Here is a 21553-nt window from a genome sequence, read left to right as displayed (position 1 = left end):
GAGCGAGCTCTATTATGTTTATAATGCAACTCATAGGTGCTTTTAAAAGAACACCTGAAAGTGAAGAACTAAAGTAATGCCCTATGGAATAAAGCCAGTGGTTCACCTGGTCCAGCACAGTGTGTTCAGCAGTGGCAAGAGGAGCTGCTCTCTAGAAGCAGCACACAGGTCTTGACTAGTGGTCTGGCCCTCACATACCAACAGCATTTACATTTTGTTTTTATTGTGGATGTTAAAGGGTATGCCCTAATTTCTTTGGTGTTTATTTATGAATCTGATTTCTATCAATTTGTTTAATTTCTTCCAAATGTCCTGATACTTTCTGCTGCCACAATCTCCTATAACACCTTCTAGAAGTTCAGTTCCTGTTGTGCAAAAGAACACTGTCTTTTGTCAGTTTTAAACAACTTCTGCTTATGTTATTTCCCTTCTAATTACTGCAATTTCCTCTGATCTTTAAACATCATCATTTCAGCTTTTTGGTATGGAAGTCTGTGTACTATGTCCAGACTAATACAGCAGTCTTTCCAAGAAGCCTTTATACAAAAATGAACCTGTTCTGTAAAAAAATAACTTTCAAAGTACATAAATGCAAGCTGAGGTAAATCAGTTCAAGAAAAAAAAAAAGTATGTTTTCAAGACATTAATCTACATCTTGATACAATAATAAAGAAGTTTGCTATTTGGGGAAGAAGATTCAGTGGAAAAAGTTTTGAAATAGCTAAACAAATATGTACAACACAGTGTCACGTTCATTAAAGAGTTTATAAGAAAAAAATTGATTTCTAAAATCACTCCAGGTCTGAAAAGAGATTTAGAAAAGCACTTCTGTAGATAATTTCAACTGCTCAACTTTTATTTATAAAATTATAACCTGTTCTTATAATTGCGTAATTGCAAAAAAGATCAAGAAGGGGTTGAGTATTTATTACATATTTGTTGCTTTACTCATACAAATATCATTTTAGTAGATGCTGAAACTTAATATGTACCCTCCAGTAACAGAAAAAAAAAATTACTAGTACATTCTGCATCAAAAAGGGAACGAAAGCCTTTATTATGTTATTATGCCACGTCTCTGAATTTTGAATTTGTTCCACGAAAAAAGAAGAGTGATACTTGTGAATTTATGAAAATTCAATAATCTGTCCTGCTGTTTTCTTCCTCACCTTAAAAGGAAGAGAGGTACAGCTTTTTATGCAAATATGCTATTTCCTGTAAAAATAATTCAAAGTAAAACAGACTTCAAAGAATATTTATCTTCAAGTTGAGTCATAAGGTACAATCTGAAAACATGAGATACAGTGTGACTGTTCCTGTCATTTAACTCACCTTAGGGGGTAAAGCTTTGGAAGTCCATGAAAAAAAGTCCAAATCCCTTATTCCTTGGCTAGCATTAAAGACATTCTGAGCAACAAAGTTTAAAAAAAAAAAGACATATCAACAAAGAAATGGGAACAAAGAAACATTGGAGGAAGAAGCTAGATGTACTATAAAGCAAACTTTTCCCACAAGTAAATATACTGGTAGAATGTTTTGCAAAAGGGGAAAGTTCTGTTTTTCTAATCAAGTCACCTGAGTCCATTGCTCACCATGGCAAATCATCCATTAAACAAAAACAGTTTAGTATGTCAAAAACTCGAAATGGATGTAGTGTGTCATGCCATTTACTGAAATTAAGAGCCAGACATTTCTTAGAACGTTTGAGACTGCACAGAAAAATCCCAAACTTCTGTCATAATGAAACAGTAACTGGTCCCACCACAAACCACAGTTTTATAGCAAGACGGCCTGTTGTTCTGAAAGAGAATTTCTACTATTGCAAGACAGTGCACGTGGACTTCGAGTCACCAAGTCACAACTGAAAAGATGCAAAAGGGCTAAGCTCACTGTTGTTGAAAACAGTTCACTGGCACAGGATGATTTCACTGGTTTGCACATCAAAATTGCACTCTTTACCAGAGCCAAAAATTTAAAGAGTGCTGTGAGGAGAACAATCACAAAGATTTCATTAGTTTTAGAAAACAAACAATAGATTTACTAGTTTGTTGTGAATTATCATAAACTAAACGGAGCTGCTGGCGAGACTTCAGTAATTTTATAACCAGTTGCCCATACTACATTAATGAGCACTGTTGTTCTGTGTACTTTTTCCTCCCACAGAACTGCTAGGACAGCATTTTTTAATCACTGGAAAACATGAAAAGGAAGGCATCTTTTCTCAATTAACTGGTTTCTACTAATTTCAAAGAAATTTTCACTGTTCCTTTCAAATGAAAGTATTAATAGTACACATATAGTAGTATTAAAAATTGCTATTTATGAGAGAATCCCTTTGGGAAAGTGATTTCCTATCCCCATCCTGATAGTGGAACCAAGTGAAATCCCTGGACATCAATCACATTAAAATTGAACAGTAGTTGAGGAAAAGACAATGAAACCTTTTAAGCAGAAACAAGTACAAAAACCTCTTGACACGCCTCCTCTATATTTCTTGAAAAAAAATTAACACGTTAGAAGTAAGCAAATCCATGCTTCTATCATGAGATAGAAGCATGACAGATATAGATATATACTCTTTGCAAAACTTCTGCTTACATCAAGTTTCAGTAACACAAACAATTTGCAATTTTGACATTGTCAAACACTAGCATTTCTTTAGTAGCTCTACTCAAGATTGAAAGGGGTACCAGTGCATGGGTGAGATATGTTTTGGGGCACTGGGGAAAGTGGGGAGGGTGGTATATAGGAAGAAAGGCAGAGTAAAAGCTTATCAATTTGACATAAAACTGACACCTATAAGAAACCTACACTTGTCTAATGAGAGTACACTTCATAAGCACCTAATGTAGTTTAACCAACTGATTATATTACTTTGCAGCATATCTCATATTTTGCAATGGAATTCTCCTGTACAGAGAAATACAGATTATCCATCCCTAAAATAATTTCAAAGATCTATTTTTGTACATTATGGAGCTGTACGTATAAAACATATAACAGAAGCCAACAGCAGTGAAGTGGGACCATGCTGGCTTAGCAACACTGAGAAGATCAAACTAGAAGCTCTCCTTTGCTCTGGGAGTTCCAGATTCCGGGCACTGGCACACTGTACACTAGCTTAGATTAATAGATCAGGCATGTATTTGAGAATTAAGTTTTCATTCTGAAGAAACTATTATCTACAAGCTTTATATTTTGTCCTTACGCTACCATCTGTAGATTTAAGTTCATTTTTTCCTTTCAAGCTCTCCCTTCCAAAAGTTAAAAGTAATTCCAGGAATTTGTACTTTCTTCCAATCAAGTTTAAGTTTCAGAAATAAAATTAAATATAAATTACTTCATTTCACCAACAAAAATTAGAAGAACCTTAAGAAGCAATTAAAATCTCAATATATATAAAACTTTTCAAAGCTTATTTTAAACAACCATCTTGACATTCTACCCAACATAGCCTCACTCTCCAATTGCCTTCCATCTTGCCTAAAACGACAGTAGAAATCTCCTGCAATGTCCTTCTTATTACTTTACATACTAATGTTGGTTTTTCCTTCTACTGTAATAACTGTTTGAAAAACTTGCAGTTTCACAACCCTGCTTGCCTATGGTGGCTGGGGAATATAATAATGTAAGTGGGCAGATGGGTACAATATTCCTCATAATAAAGTTCTTAATTTAAAATGAAGTAACAAGTATGTATTCAGAACATGATTTTTTAAAAGTCAAGTTCCAGAGCTTAACCAAGATAAAATTCAGTTTCTTCCCAGCATGTACTGGTTTCTGTTGTACATACCTTTCTACCAAGTACTGTGTGTAAGCATGAACACAACTGTCCCTGTGAGGAAAACAGGGACAGAAGTATTTTTTCAAAAACAGCTAACTAAATGTCAACAGACAGCAGGAAAAATACCATGGACGGAAGCAGCTTATCCAAAATTACAACCTATTAAAATTCATAACATTATCCAAAATCACCATCCCATCATCATACTAACTAAAATGGATTCAGAGAACTATTTTAGATCAATGACTACACAGTATTTCCTTCTAAAAGGACAAGAGCAACAAAAGGAACAGATTTGACTATGAAGATTTTGTAAGAAGGTAAATGACCACAGCTCAAATAAGTAACAGTCTGGTAACTGCAATGGCACTCTGCTTTCCTATGATTATTTAGCTTTAAATAAAATAGTTTTGGACAAAATACACAGAAATAGTATATTTATGAGATCTGAGATACTAAACGTTTGCTTTATCATGAAGTATTTAGTTCTTGTTAATAAATATAAAATGTAGATAGAATATATGTCAAAGAGGGCAAAATTCACACTGCTGAAAAATGGTTTTTCCTTTGTTAGCTTTTCGATTAATACCACAATGAAACAGTAATTAAAGCTTTCATTATAAAATATGCTTTTAACCTATTTTACAAAATGTACTGAGAGATTTTATATACTTAAGTAATTGGTGTTAATGAATCTGCAACTCATGAGCTGAATAAATTGGGAGTCTAATAGAAGTAATGTGACATTAATTTGAACAGGAGATGCAATGACTAATTTAGCCACCACATCTTCTGTAACAGACATTTTCTAGTCAGTCTGCTTCTTCTGAAACCAATACTGGTAGGACAGCTTCAGATTGCAAAAATCTTGTATATTAACAGGTATTTTTACTACATTATGCTCGTCATGTCATTTTATTACCCAAATCAATATGTTAGGATGAGCAGATATGGATTATTTCACAATTTAATCTACAGAACTGTTAGCATCTATTACTCAGTTCAACATCTTTTGCCTCGAGTCACTCACCTCTAGAGGACTACACTGATAAAATATGACAATTCAGAAATACAGTTTTTGTTGGACAATTCGGAGAAAAAAAAAAGACATATTTTTGAACATTTCCAACTTAGTAATCACTTCAGAAGAGATTTTATTTCAAAATTTTCTACCAATAAAGCAGTACCACTTTATGTGATGAAGACCTAGCAGGAAAAGGAGTTTTAAGCAGAGCTAGAAAAATCAGGAGCTTACAAAAGAGTTTACTGAATTTCATTAAGTTGTCTGTTGCTAGAACAGCACACAGTAAAGACTAAGGTATTAAAAAGGAAGAAAATGCTAGAGAACATTTTTTTTCATTTTTCTTATTATGAATCAAAGCAACAAAACTTAATGCTTAAATACAGTCATGCTGAAATTCAATTGTTTTGGGACACACTAATTCCTTTCAAAAATTTGGAAATATGAGAGAGATATAAAGAAACTTTCCATCTGAAACTAGCTCAAAGTATTTCTCTCATGCATTATGCTGTTATAATAGTTCCCTCTGAAAGACTGACACTATTGTGGCCACTGTCTCTGTACTGACCAGAAGCTAAAAAAACACATGACTTTTACCATGTGCCATTAAAGATGCAATGTAACTGATTACTTAAAATTAAGCATATCTATCAGCTTCTAATAGTCTAATGGTATCAAAACTAATTCACAACCCTGTTTAAGAAAAAAAAACAAAACAAAAGATATTTTATGCCAACTTTACAGAAGCTGAGAGTGAAATGTATAGCAACTAAATGCTGGTTTTTAAATTTCATTAAGTACCTGACCCACTTATGCGCAAGAAATTTGAGTTCTCACAAACACATTATCAAGATTTAAAGTTATTTATGACAGGCACTACGACAGGCTTTTCTCAGGGAGCACAGGGTATGTTCTTCTCTAGAAGCGTGTACTAGAACCACTTGAAACACACTGACCAGAGTAAGCTGTTGCTAACCACATATATGACTGCTGAGCTCAAAACTATTCCCTTCAGCACATAAAAAAAATATTGAAAATAAATTAAAACCCAAACCAACCAAACAAAAAATATCTAACAGAATAAAATACCCATCCAGACATTCAATATTACTGAAGTGAACTACTTAACCAAGGTGAATTCACTTTTACCACTAGCAAACAGGCAAAATTCAGTTGCTGCATACAAATACGTTTCATGGAAGCATAATATAGCATTTTCTAATGATTATCAATTTCTAAGGCCCAAAATCCAAGCATTACAAAAAATTTAAGCAAAGCTTAATCTTTTTCTATGTTTTCATCATATAGTCTATGGCAGATTAGGTAAATATGCCTGTTGTGACAGGGTTTGAGTGACTGATGGCTGACCAGACAAAACAGAATTTGCTTTCCAAGTGCAATATTAAAGTAATTGCCAAAATAAGGATTTTACTGAAAGAAGTCTCCAAATAGAACTATATCAACAAATAATTTATAGACAAGGCGGCAAACAGGAAGAGGGTCTAGTCACATCATATAACAGTGTTTGTCAGAACAAAAGCTGCAGCCACAGGGGATTTACAAATTGCCACGTTTGGCTACTAGAAAACAGCCCAGTTGCACTGAAACTGGGAGAACATCTGTTCTATGACTGGAAAACATGAACAGCATGACAATACTGCCTGCAGATATTTAATTTGGCCAAATATCTAGCTGTCTTCAACTAGGGCAGTAGCTCGTTCATACAAGAAATCAGATCTGGTTCTCACACTCTGCCCCGAAGAAACTGATGTACTGCCCATTTCAAGGAATGCACAAAACCAGATGAGTCAGAAAGGCCTGCACTGTCATCAAATTTTTGAGAAACATTGGTTTGGTTAATATACATTTGTCTGTATTTAAAAAAAAAAAAAAAAATTAAAACTGTATCTTATTTCCAGAAAAGGTGTAACCTTTGAATTGCAGTGACGGTGATCATCACTAAAGTTATCCAGGTAACTGTGCTTACTCTTACTATAAATTCAATTTTTCTCAGCCTCAATGCTCTGGAATTTCTTGATTAGTTAATAAATTGATTCTCAAGGATTCAAGTGTAAAACCAAAAAAAAATATATATAGAAAACAACATAGCCCAAAGAACTTCAAGTTTTTTTAAAAAAGCCTCAATTACATTGATCCATTGCAGGTTATAAGCCTCTTTTGAAATCATGGCACTTGCAGACAACTTTACAGATAATATCTGGCATCGAACACCTGGTGCAGACCACAATCTAATCTGATGAAACCTTTGTACACTGTTACAGCAGTCCTTGCACTTTTGTTTCTCTTCTAGGAGAACAGGCTTCAACATAAAAAAGCCTCGTACCTTTCTACACTCCACCCTCATTACACAATGGCCCTCAAAAATGCAAACACATATAAGGTAGTATTTGGTAATTAAACTATTGTTTACCTCAGGATTCATTTGCAGCCTTAATTAAAGAAAGTCTTTGTAATGAGGATAGAGTGTACTTTTGGATATTTTTCAAAGGCACCTTTTACTTACGTCAACAGGTACCAGAAGGCTCTTGCCCAGATGTTGGTTAAAAGAGAGACACCAGGCTTCAGTGTAACCATTCATGTTAGGAACATACTTCTTTATTGTCTCATCATTCAGCCTCAGCCAAACACCATCATCATTGTGGATCTATGGGAAACAAGCAACAAAAACGAGCCATGCCCTCCTGTAACTGTTGCGTAGCTAGCAAGGATTAACAGGTTTCAGACAAACAGACAATAGCAGCAAGGAAGTAATGTTCTTCACTACGTGGATAGAACATAAGAAGAGATAAAGAGGAATGCTGACAGAATTTCAAAGCAATGGGAAGCATATATTTTTAGAATGCAGAGCGCAAAGATAAATTTAAATCAGATCATGTGATAATCAAGAATTGGTTTCAGAGAAAAAGAGGAAAAAAAGCCAAGCCTTCGTACACTTCAGAAGTTCTCCACTTTCCATTTTTACACTACTGATATAACTTCGTCAATTGCAAAAATATTCCTTGTACATGAAGCTATATTTTAAGAAAAATACATGCATAGTAGTCTAACACACTAGTGATCTTTCAGAAATGTAAGTGAAAGATGCAACAAAAACGATACCTACACCTGAATTTTTGTGTAGAGCTGAAGTAGTTAAGTCATTAACAGCTACAGGACAAACTCTAGGATTTTGTTTCCTCATATCAAAGTCTGAAAAGTTTGTTACACAGCTTTTCAAGTAAATAAAAAGGAAAGGACAGCTTGGAAAAATAAATTAGTAAATACTCAGATTTTTGCAATTTATACTCTTTCACTCTTAAATTGTCAACATCTAAACATAAAAAACATCATTTGCATGAATTAAGTTTACATCTTAGCCCAATTTTCAATAGAAATGTCTCAATTACCTCGTCAATGAAAGTGATGGATCCATTGACTTTCACTATGCCTATTTGCTCACTCTGAAGGGAAGGGTGGCTACGGATACGAAGCCCTGCACTGTCCTTGGCCACAAATTTGCGAACCTAAGAGAAGCAAAGGAAGACAGTAAGGAAGAAAAAAATTGGAACAGAGCTCTCAGAGAGTAAAAAGAAATAGGTTTAACAGATTCTGAAATGCTAGTGACAAGATGGCAGTCTTAAGAGTTACAGTTTGTTGCTAGTTTCCCATGGCTGCTGTGTGCAACTTCACTTTTTTACTATAATCAATAAAAACATAATGTTAAAAAACCCTAAAAGTGCATTGACTCAGTCTTGGAAAGATCCCTGTTATACCACACATTTGGCACAAGATTCCAATTCTTTTAACTGCTCCTCCCCTCCATTTTATTCATTCTTGCAAGTTTCAAGGAGTTTGCCTTTCCAAATTCACTATTTTCAGTAACTGCTCAAGCTGGGATTACCGGTTCTCATTTGTGCTACTGTAAAATTCTGTTTAGTCAGCTTTTTGGCCAAAATGTGGGTATTTGCCCTAGCTAAAGGGTTTAAATAGCCATTTAAAAAAAAAAAACAAAAAAAAACAAAAAAAACAAACCAGAAAAAGACAGAACTTTCTAATTAATTTTATTTTTTGAAAAGCTCTTCCAATAGGTTCTCCCTTTTCATAGGAAGATTGGATCAGACACTCCTCATTTGATTTACTGTAGCCCCCCAAATATCCCAGTTGTTACACACTATAATTTTTTTTTTCACCATTCCAACACTGTCAGGCATCCATCCCACAGAGAACAAACATAAACCACACTTTTGGTCTCTGGTTTTAAGAAGTGCATTTATTCTATATGTGTGGTATGAAATCTTTTTCTTGGGAGGTTATTTTCAAACTCCACACTTAAAACTGAATTAAGTAGCAACCAAATATGGGTTCAATCTTTAACATCAAACACAGAATGATATGGAAAGAATAAATCCAGGAAAAGGTAATGAAAGGAAACAGCTAAGTGAATGAATTATTTTTTTCCCAAAGGAATTATTTTAAGAAAAGGTATTTATTTTAAGGTAAATAAAAACCAAAACAAATAAAACCAAAAACCACAGAAGTATGAAAGAATTTCAAATCTAACTTCTCCAAAATGTGCAAGGTTTAGCTTACTAATAATTCTGCTACTCCAAGGGTCTTAGACTTCTCTCAACAGGCAAAACTAAGACTTCCAAGGTCCTTGTAAAAACGTAAGGCTGAATCACTGCAGACAACAGTCTCAACACAGACAAGCCTATACACAAAAGCCTTGCAGATTAGGGGTCTCTGCATTGTTACACCAAAACTGTTACTTCAGAAAATCACATGATGAGTTGGCTAGAACTTGGATTAAAGCCTTGAATCTAGCAGAAGAACTTGCACTGAAGATCTGGATACACACATACCTAGAAAGTACATTTCTCCCCTTCGCAGCAGCTAACTAGTTAATAGAAAACTGCAGGCTGTAACTACAAACTGCTTAGGCATCAGATCCACTGACAGACAACACAACAAAAACCAGATGAAAAGTTCTCTTATGCTCATTTCTGACCATCATGAAATACCTTTCTCAGCCTTTTTTTCTGACATAACCCCTTTTTGCTTGGAATACTTCTCTACAGCCCAGCAGTTACTGTCTTGTGACAACCCCGTAGCCAGTTCCTCCACAGAGCATACACAAACTGGATTCTGACTAAAAGAAGTGACTAATGTAGAAAGGGTCTACAATCAAGATGAACTTCTCTCATACACAGCACAGCAGTTTTCAAGAGCATTGTTCCTATGTTGCCTTACTCATTGAATCTGAAAAGAGATACACCTCACAGAGGGGTGCCACAGAAAGGGGTGTTCTGTAGGATAAAGTAACCTTAACAAGGGGGGTAACCTTCTATGAAAGGATGCAAAAACCCAATCCCTGCCCAGAGCTTTCAGTTTGTTTTTTTTCCCCTCAAGTGATGCTACCTACTTCTTCAGTCATGTGAGGACAGTAGAAAGAGGTCCAAAGATGTCAGTAAACAAACATTGGGGTACCAGTCGTGCCCCTTCCAATCCAGCTAAATCAGGACTGCTTTCTTTTAGCTGGTTCCCACTACCCTGAATTACATTACGTATCTTGAAAGATAATGTTTCCCTCAGTAGCATGTGGAATGGAATTTCCTCCAAATTAGTTAATCTATCACAGCCTGTGAGGAGGTGGCAGTTCTTATGGGTCATACACTCCAGGCTGAATACAGATGACTATGATAATCTCCTTTCCCAAACTGGATGGACATGAAAACTAGATTTTCATCTGACTTTAAATAACAGAGAAAGAAGAAATCAATTAAAAAATAACAATGGAGCATCCATTCGCAACTTGCGATTCAAGTAAGTTTCACTACAAAATGTTCCACTGCCTAAACGAAAATATTTTAGTGTTTCAGCTGTGAAGAGATCACCACTAAGAGTGCACTCAGTGCTAGTGACCTTTGGTTATAACCACCTGAAATTTCAGGTTGATAAAGAGGAAAAAGCTTCTAGAGCTCAATTAAGCCCTTTTCCTCAGTAAAATATGACTAGGTATACTGGACTGCTGCTGACTGATATGTCTAATCTGCATTCTTAGCTACAGAGCACAGTGCACTAATTACCTTTCTGTACTATTTATAAGACTGCTGCTCATACACAAAGAATTATTCTGACCTGGTTTGTTATGTGACTTAAGATACAGAAGAAAGAAGACTGATAAAACAGTTTACCATGAGAAGTCTACAGTACATTTGAAGGAGGCTCTAGACACTATAGGACAGAAGGTTGGTTCCTCTTTCAGACAGACTACTACTTCAAAAAAAGACATGAAAACAGAACACCACAGGAGACAATTAAACCCTAGGTAACATCTCAGAACACTAGAGGACTAATTTTTGTCAAATATTTTTAACTGTCAGGGAGAGTCTAACATGAATCTCACTTAGTAGGATTTGGGAGTTTTAACTAAGAAAATGAAAAAACCAGGAAGTCTTCCCTCCAAGAGAAAGGAGAAAGCCTACAAGTATTTAAAAAAAAAATGCAATGAGGGATTTAAAAAAAAAAAAAGTGAGGAAACTAAAGGTAAATTTATTACTTTTATTTTGAGGTGTGGATGCAGGTAAAGAAATCTTATTAGTGGCAGAAGCAGGGAGCAGATACTGGATATCTTTACAGACTGCAGAGCTCTACAAAGTTACTATTCTATTCAAAAGTTTGGAAAACAACTAAATCAGGACATTCCGTATGGGTAAGAGGTTGGCAAACATCAGACCCTTTTTGTAACAAGGTATTTCTTAGCCATCTTTGCAGTTGTAAAAAGACCAGGAATGATAACCTGGTGGTATTTCAGAATTCTATGTATTTTAGTATTGGTTTATTCCATGAATAAAAAGATCCAGTATCCCATTTTATATCCCTTCCTTTGCATCTAAGAGGAGATGGAAAATGGTTTCCTCATCTGGGCATCTTCCTTATAGCATTGCCACACTTTTCAGCTTTCCTCCATTATCGGTGTCTACTTTGGTCCTTCAGGGTGGGATGATAAGGTGAAATGAGGAGGTCAAAAGCTACAGAAAGGATAACTTTTAAAAATAAAATCACAATATTCCAAGAAAGGAAGATATTACTAAAGAAACTGATCTTGAATTTTATATTGACTGAAGAAATATCCTTATCACAATATAAAAAAAAAATCTTTGTAAAGCCCTTTGTATAATTAATTTCATAGTACAATATCAAGGAGAAAGAACTAATAATAGCACAGAATGTCATCTGTGGCTTTCATAATAATTGCACGTTTGTGTGACAAGCCAAGACTAAGGCAGCTTCTGTAAAGCTTCTAACAGCTTTATTAATGGATAGACAGAAAGAAATTGGAATGTATTGAATTAATAGCTTTCATTTTCTCCATATGAATTTAATTCCCTTCAACACATAAATATGACTTGTAAATATCTTAAGTCTTGCCCCACTATAACATGATAAATTACGTATTAAACAACAATAAAATCCCACCCAAATATAACTATCTGTTTTGTTTGTTTGTTTGTTTTATTTAGTTTTCCAAACCTTGTTTGGCTGAGGCTCTGCTTTAGGTTTAATAAGTTGAGTTCCAGGAGGTATCATTCCCTTTGGAGGATCTTTTACTTTCACTTCTAGTCCAGCATCTGTAAGCAAACAAAGATTAAGTTTAAAAAAAAAAAAGCCAAACAGTAACTACACTTTATCTGGGCTACAACTCAGAGTAGGCTAAATAAGCAATTGCTTATCTGTCTGCCATAAAAACCACTTGCAGTTATTTCATAGTGCAAAGCATTTCTTATATCTTCATTTGGAAATTTATAGATATGTGATTTCATGTTTTTATTAGATATCTGTCACTCCTTGTGTACACAGCACTATTAGGTAATTTTGTACCCGAATAGCAACTGTAGGGGTATGTTTCAAGGAATGATGAACACAGAAGGGTTTTATATTTGAGGGGTGCAAATGAAAACTCCTGAAGAGGCAAGAGTTTATACATGCTATATTCCTACAGATGCCAACTGCAAAATGTGAGAAACAGAAAAGAGCCTCAAAAAGCCGAGTTACACAACCAGAAAAGGCCTATAATGGAAACAGACAGTATCATTAATTACTAACACTGTTATAAAACCAGGAGGTACTGGGAAATGCCTCAATACAGTAACATTCTCAGATTGTGAAGAAGAATACACACAAAGGAACACGTCCCAGTTAAGTAATGGGTTTGCACCCCTCACTACAAGGAGGACACTGAGGTGCTGAGATGTGTCCAGAGAAGGGCAATGAAGCTGGTGAAGGGTCTAGAGCACAAGACTTACAAGAAGCAGCTGAGGGAATGCGGTTATTTGGCCTGGAGAAAAGGAGGCTGAGGGGAGACCTCCTCAATGTCTACAGCTCCCTTGAAAAGAGGCTGTAGTGAGGTGGGGGTTGGTCTGTTCTCCCATTTAACAAGTGATAGGACAAGAACAAGTGGCCTCAGGTTGTGCCAGGGGAGGTTTACGCTGGATGTTAGGAAAAACACCTTCACCAAAAGTGTTGTAAAAGCATTGGAACAGGCTGCCCAGGGAAGTGGAGTCACTATGCCTGGAGGTGTTTAAAAGATATGTAGACATGGTTAGGGACATGGTTTAGTGGTGAACTTTGGAGTGTTGGGTTATCAGCTGGACTTGATAATCTTAAAGGTCTCTTCTAACCAAAACTATTCCATCATTATAACAGATTGATATAACATTGAGAAATTATCTTAAAAGAAATTGCCTCTGCAATCACTCTTAAAGCCAAACTACAAATTAAAGGCTTCAGGAGACCTTTTCAGATTTTTGATTCATTCTACAGAGTGATCCTTTGAAGAGCAACAACTCGAAAAAGCAGCAGCCACACCTAGCAACAAAACTGTTGGTTGCAGTAACATGCTTTTAAACAAGCACTGTAGTAACAGAAGGAACCTAGAAGTAGCAAGAACATAAAAGGTTTGAAACAGAGAAGAAGCTAAGTACTACCAGTACTTCAGAAGATAAAAGTTGGCAGAATTAGGGACAGTAAGATATTATGACTGAAGCAGAACACAAGTTACATTGAACAGAAATAGCATAGATAATTTTATTCACACCCATTTAAGAAACAAGGTTAATAACCATATTCTAGTATTTCTGAAAGTTAACCCTTCACAGTGATTGAGGATGGTAGAATCTGTGTAAAAAAGTAACAGCAGCTGATTTAAACTACAATGTAGTTTGTCTAGAGAAACGGTAGACTGGAAAAAAACCACAATTTAGTGCAATGGAGGCTCCTGTGAAGGAAGAAAGTTCCTGTTTGAGAAACAAAGATAACCATTAATAATCAACTTTTGTAAGTATTGTGTAGCTAAAACTACAAGATATTTTGTTTTCCTCAATTTTCCACAGAAGATATTGTATTATTATATTACTTTCCCCTGCATGGTCAGAACAATTTCCCCTTTCTTTAGGTTCTTCAGTGTTGTGCTGTTTTGGTTTCTTCCTTCCCTCCTCCACCTCTACATCTCTGGCACTCTTGGCTGAAACAAGTCACTTTTCTGGCAACATTAAGAGTACAGGGTAAAATACTCTATTAATCTGGTAGCCTAACCACATTATAAATACACGATTTGCCACATATGTCCCTATTTACGTGAGAGAATAGCTGTGGTCTTTTTTTTTTTTCTTGAAGAAGGAAAAGGGAATTAGATAGAAGACTTCTGACCCAAAACTTGGATGCTAAGCTTTGGTGTGAATTCCAATAATAAATCTTATAAGCACAAAGACATACATTTATCAGTATACAAAAAGAATGCATTTTTATACTTAAGTATAGTGAAAATTAAGTACCTATTTCGATGCCATCTATAGTAACATGAATGGTATAAAGACCAACAGCTCCAGGAGTCCAGTTTGCACAGTAGGTACCATCATTATTGACTCTGATCAACATGTTTTCACTGGGTCTAGGCATCAAAAAAAAAAAAAAATCATTAATTATTGTCTTCTTGGAAATAATCTGTAATAGTTTGGAAACAAATTTTTCTTTCTGTTGAACCATCTAATTAACATTTTTCCCTATCCACTATACTAACCCCATATTATTTATTATGAAGTTATAACCCTCTATGCCACTTTTATTTATAGAAAATGTCAAAAGAACACATTCAGAGAGTAGATAATACAAATAATGAATCAACATTAGAACAATTAAGAATGAAGGATTTTAAACAAAATATCTAAATTTAAGGAAAAAACCCCACACTATTTATGTAGTGCTTCTACTCTTAGACAAGATTACTTGCAGTCAAGGCTTGTGAGTGTGGATGTAAGCAGAAGTGACAGGGCATGTCAATTAAAGTTCTTATTAAAAAGTAATTTTTTAATGTTTACCTCTTTGGTGTTGGTGAAGCAAAGCGTAGTTCCTCAAAGGAGTAATTTTCATATGCCTATAAACATATTAATTTCAACAAATGAACAAAAAAATCAGTAGTCATCAATTACATTACAGTCATGAATAAAAGAAGCAGTGTTTTCTCAAAGAACACACTAACCTAACTTTACACTGACCAGAAGCATTGCTTAGGGAACCAAAAACCAATTCTGAAACACAGACATAAATATACACACAGGAACAAGCCATTATTTAGGTTATAAAAATAGCTATTGCTAACTAACCCCTTTGTTCAGTCAAGTCTTTCAATCTCTTCTAATCTCAGCTGAATAAAAACCCTTTGTATGTGGGCAGTGCATTGAGGACCATGTGAAGATAAAGCAAATATGTTGCAGGACAAAAAACTGCAAACCAGCTGAGTGGATTTATCAATGGAATTTTGGATCATCTTTCTACTCGAAGTGAAGAAGAAATTCCCTCTATACTGAGGTAATATTACCATTGATTCCCACTACAAAAAAAGACTTGTTTCACTTTCACCACTTCTGCACTGAAAAGCCCAATAAAAAGTAAACAACAGGAGAACTGCACAATGGGCTGCAAAGGTTGCAGAGTTACCAGATTTCCACGTTAAGTCAAAAAGAACATAGGGGGGAAGAGATGGGACAAGAATATTTAAATATACATGCAGATCAGGTATTTTGGGTCTCTATACAAGAATATAGTTTTGGGTATCAGTCCCCTAAACATGTCATAATCTATTATCATGAAGTGAGAAGCTAGAGTTCCTAACCATATTTGGGTGTTTCTATCAAGTACTGATACAACCTCCAGGCTAGTATAAAACAAAAAGATTTGTACTGTTACTGCCTCCTAAGACACTTAAATGAATACCTGTGTTTTCATTTTACAGTAGCCAGAATTAGCCTATTGTATTTCAATTAAAAAATGATTACATGTTAGCTAGCAAATGTCAAGCAATCCTCACTCAAAGTGTCCATCAAATCTAGAAATGAGTTTCTGGGCACCCTGCACTTGCTCCAAGATCATTTACTCCAGAATATCTAATGCATTGCAAAACGTGCCACCATAACAGATGCATGAGCAGATTGACACCTATTACTGGAAAAGCAGCAGTAGGTACCCGTGGACACAATAGTTACCAGAAATCCCATCTGGGTTCCAACTTTGAATACCTAATGTTGGGTTTTTCCATCACTCAAGTCACTGGTAAAACCACCAAACAGCATCAAGCCAAGAAGTAATCTTTGCAGTACTCCAAATAAAAATAATAAAAAACACCCAAACAACAAAAAAAACCCAAACAAGCCAATCACACCCATTTCACCGTCTAAAAGATGCTAGTTTCCTGACTTTAACCTTCCACAAATCCATACTGCTAGTAAGTATTAGCCTCCTCTGACTCCTGATTAATCATGTCTTAAGTTGCCCAGCTGCTAGTTGCATGCATCACATCACAACTCTTAGCTGGGTCAATATGTTACATATATGTAAATTTATTGCAAGTGCTGAAACGTATTCAAATCAATACTAACTGCTCCATTTTCACCTCTTTAAAAACTGTTCCTGGCAAAGTCTCTGAGCTGATCCATTTGACAATGACTAATTGCAACAGATGCTGTTTAATATTTATGTATTGATACAGAAATCATTTGTGTGACTTTTTTATTATGCTGAGCTCTGACTTTTTTCCTGTGTTCACCAGTTCTAACTTTTAATATAGACTCACTGCAACACTAACTCTACACAGATACATTGGTTTGACTTCCCCTCCATTTCAATAGCTGTTTTCATCTCTCCTGAGTGACTCTGATTAGTTTGTAATCAAATTAGTGTAATCAAAATCAAAGACATTTCCTTTTAAATGCTAATCCAGCTTAAAACTGCTTTAGAGATCAGGCAATTGGCCCTTTTGATGTATGCATTTTCTGGTGAACTTGGATATAATCAGAGTGATAAATAATTAATATATTTTTAGATTGTGACCAAACTGAAATATACTTTTTCTCTTCTCCTTTGCATACCTTCACACACTTTGAATGTTGAATATTATAGTTATATTGCTAAGATGACAGTAATTTACCTTCATCATTGTAATAGCAATATATCGAGCTTCTTTTACTATCATGGGCTCATAGGAAGAATCAAGCTTTGGTGAAGGAAGTCCTCCAAAGGTCATATCACTGCCAGGGGAAGCAGCTGTTGCAGGACTCCCTGGTATCCGTTGCACCTTTTTAACTTGCTCTTGTTGCAAAGATGTTTTTTTCTGAGAAACGGGAATAGCTTTGACTTCTACCTGCAATAAGATGTGGAATACAGATGATGATTTTGGGACAAAACATAGACACATTCTTCTATATTTGATAAGGTACAGTGACAAAGAGCTTAGAGCATCCACTATAAATCCAGCTGAGTCAAAAATCTGTGTCGACATATAACAACTTGCAAAGCTCACAGAACACACAGCACCTCTGAAAAATGTAAATGTACAGGAGAGAAGCATCCATCTGACCTGGCATAGGATGAGCAAGGGCCAGGGTCGGTTCTCCCAGTCCCAGAGCGCTCCCTGGGAAGCAGCACACAGCCTGTTGAAACCCAGCTAGGTTTTCCCACAACAGAAAATGCTACGAAGCAGGAAGAGAGCCTTCCAAATGAGTGCACAGGTTTCGGGGTGATTCATTAGGGCCTGCTAGATCTGCCTCAACAGTGGCCAGACTGGATCTTGGCTAGCTCTGCCACTCCACTACATCAGCACCAGACTTTATACTGTGCTCTTTAACGCATATCTTAACTGACTTTTTTTTCCCCCCAGAGATACCACAGACGCCATTAGTGCAGGTAACGGTGAACTGTATATAGGTTTCTGAAGGAGAACAGAGAGTCTGGAAAATAAGTTTATGCATTACTTATCCAAAAACTGCAATGAAGTATGTTTAAATACCGCAGATCTCGTGCACTGTTTCATCAAAATTTGACTTAATTGACTGGAAGCTAATGCACAGCAGCGCACTGCATACTGAATGATCCCAACAAAGTCCTTAAACTCACTTAAGATCTCTGTTACTTTAATACATTTGTGAAGAAAAACAATAATTAAATAAGGAATTCTGAAATAATTTCCATGATCATATTTTGACATATCCTTTTCCTAACTGATAGAATAAAAATCATTACTTAAGTTTTCTGCTTCCTCTGTCATAAACTGAAGTCAGTAAGCACATGTTTAAATTTCATTTAAACTATGTTTGTAGCTAAACTGAGTGTACTACTGCTGTAGAATAATTAATTAATGAGTCACAGCTTACCGTAAAATAACTCTCAGTTATTACAACCTATATAAAGAAGAGATCTGAGAGCCCTGATTATCACAGGAATCATGCGTTTGTAAATGGTACTTGATCTACTTTTGGGCTTGAACAAAACCAACTTCCCCGTGGTTACAGTGGGGTTTAAAACTTCGATGCAATCTAATTTATTAGAACTACATGAAAATAATTTTGTATTCAATTTGTTTTGTTTGTATGCTTCACTACTTCAAATCAAGCAGACAACTTTTACACATATTACAGTTTTACTCCAAAGTGTGCAAAGATTTTCTAATTCTCCCTGAGGCTATCATGAACATCTCCTTTCCAGTGTAACACCTACAACACATCAGTGACAAAATGAAGAGGCTGAAGCAAAAGCAAAGAATCTCAGTCTTGCCAGTTATTTTATTAATTTCCAAGACTATAGGATTTTCCAGTTAATAGAAACAGAAAAGGGGTAAGTGCAGTTCTAGTCTAAAATAAAGAGCCTATAATATGATCCATCAATGTGTTTGTGGTTCTTTTTTCCATTGCATTTATTTAGTCTACAGTTTATAATACTCTTTCCTGGCTTACAAGTTAAAAAATGGATTCATGTCACCTTACACATCATCACCATCAAACGTCACCTACAATTGATTACGTCCACAACTATGTATATGTAGCTCATTATAGACAAGACAGAAATTGCATGAAATTGTGTTGGCATAATATACAGAATTTGCTAATTTTGTGGATTTAGAGGTGAGAAAGTCTGACTACACTGAATTTATGAATGCCTCTTTCTGCCCTGTACAAGAGTATTCTGTGGAATATCTACAACAAACACTAAAAGGTGGTACAATAAAGTGTAAGAACAGCCAAGGTTACAATAATTACCTTCATATTAGGAACATGAACAACATCCCCATACTGGTCTTTTGTTTGTACTGTAATAACAGTTGGCCAACCACACCGAATGTCATCCTTATTCAATATCAATGATGTTTTTTGAGGATCAGCATATGAATCTGGCTGAAGCCATCTATAGCAAAGAAAAACACCTAACATTAAATCCCTTATAGATCCCTAAAATGTAAATTCTTACTCCGTACAAACATGACTCTCAGCTAAGAAAGGATGCAGGAAGTCTGAATAAATAGATGCTTTTACCTTATATATTAATAGAAACAATATGGCCAAACAGTTCTATTTAAGTAGCATTTGTTGTGACTATTAAAGTTCTATAGCTAGTTGTATAGAGAAACAACAATGAATAGGTTTTAAAATTTAGCAGGTAACTAAAAGTTTTCTACTTTGCTGCAAAACTTAAACATTACAGCTATGACATATTAGTTTTATTCAGGCAGCACACAATTCTTTACCTTGCAAGTCGTCCACCACTCGATCCTGGTACACAAGCAATGAAATCCTCCAGAAATGACTGCTCATTGCTTTGCACCTGCAGTGGAAGATTTCCTTCGAGAGCTTCCAGAATGGTCGGTGAGTGCGACAGTGCCAAGCCCTTCCCAAGAATGCCAGAGTGAGATTTGCACACCTTTTTTTTTTTCAGAAGTTCAGTTGGGGTGAAAGAATGAAGACATAAAACAGCTTTTCAGTATCTTACATATAGACACTTTCTCATAATATGACATGATTGGTACAGACATTTTGGGCACTGAAAACCATTCAAGGAGAAGAGTGGATAAATTTTACTCTGACTAAAGTTTTAAAAAAAGAAGTCAGCTCAGTCTATAAAAAATAAATTCGGTCAAAAGAGATTAAATGAGCTTGAGTTAAGGGAAAATTTCTGGTGGAAAGAATAAGGTAATGTGAACTTCCATATTATGAGTATCCTAAACTACTGAACTGTAACCAGGAGAAGAATGAAGAAAGTTGTTCTGAAAATGTGACCAATGAGCATGTTCCAAAAGAAAATAAAAGGCTAGAGATATAACTTACAGAAAGGGAACTCTTAAAGAGAGATAATTTTGGGTTGAGACAAAGGAAAAGAAATTCCTTCTTTGGAAGAAGGGAAGAAGGGTAGAAAGATGCATAAAATACTGGACAGGACTGAAAACAAAAAAGAATCCATTACTTGTATGCACACTCCTAGCTCACATTTTGAATTAGAATGAAGTGGATCCAGGAACAGGAAGACCTGATTCCTTCTAGACAGTTTCTGTTTACTGTTCTGTCATATAAGGTCTATGCACTGGTGTCATACTGTAGCACTGCTAGCTTTTTCCAGCCAGTAGTGACAACTGAATTCCAAAAGAGTTGCCCTGAAGACAATTAGTTAAGAGAGAGAATGTGAAAAACTTCTCCACTGTCAATCATCAGCTAGGGACTCTAAACAGGGAGCTGTGATCACAACAAAATACCATCATCAAACCAGAACAACTGCAATCATATTATCTGGGACTTGATAAATGTTACTGCTCAACCAAAAAAGTGGTTTTATTTCTGCAGTTAACAGAGACATATAGAGGATTAATCATGGTAACATTTAAAATTTGCTAAATAGTGCCACTTAAGCCAAACAGATATTTTGAAATATACTTTGTCATCTAACTTTCTATGTTACATTTTATGCATTTTTTTTTAAGCAGTTTCACTATAAAAAGATTTAATGTAAATACCAATCTTCTGTAAGACTTTCTTAAACTGCTTTATAACAAGCTGGATTCCCTTCTATTCCCTTCCCTACAAAGTGATTTTCTTCTGTAGAAGTCAAAAAGTTTAAATGCAATTATATACTTATGTATGTTGGAATGGATAAAAAGTTGCAGTATACCTGTAAGGCAGCCTCTTCAAGTATCTCAAGATCTTCTTCAAATTCATTACCTGCTGTAAAAATATAACCAAATTTTTCTTAACAATAACATTGACATTTATCTACACGTTACAGAACTTGAAATTAAATTATCTTTAGCAAAGTCTTTTACATTACAAAAATTTGTTTGCATGATGATGCTAAATACTGTTTAAGCAGCAGTTGCAAGATTAATATTTTCCAACAACATAGTAAACATGCAGTATTGTGTAGCTCAGTGCACAAGC

The 21553-nt window shown here is 35.4% G+C and overlaps 1 protein-coding gene across 1 annotated transcript in view; it reads right to left on the bottom strand.

The window, feature by feature from the left end:
* The window catches only part of MYCBP2 (MYC binding protein 2, E3 ubiquitin protein ligase), a gene marked incomplete at both ends in the record, with an annotated part of 162897 nt that overhangs the window by 55231 nt on the left and 86113 nt on the right, over positions 1–21553 (bottom strand). Inside the window, 10 exon segments of the mRNA XM_008943913.1 lie at positions 1333–1407; positions 7330–7470; positions 8213–8329; positions 12339–12436; positions 14639–14754; positions 15182–15237; positions 17287–17499; positions 19391–19535; positions 19876–20048; positions 21288–21337. Coding sequence (XP_008942161.1) covers positions 1333–1407; positions 7330–7470; positions 8213–8329; positions 12339–12436; positions 14639–14754; positions 15182–15237; positions 17287–17499; positions 19391–19535; positions 19876–20048; positions 21288–21337 — 1184 coding nt within the window.

This window comes from Merops nubicus, unplaced genomic scaffold (genome assembly GCF_000691845.1).
Source record: "Merops nubicus isolate BGI_N331 unplaced genomic scaffold, ASM69184v1 scaffold15297, whole genome shotgun sequence".
NCBI classification, from domain to species: Eukaryota; Metazoa; Chordata; class Aves; order Coraciiformes; family Meropidae; genus Merops; species Merops nubicus.
This window is presented reverse-complemented; position numbering and strand designations above follow the sequence as displayed.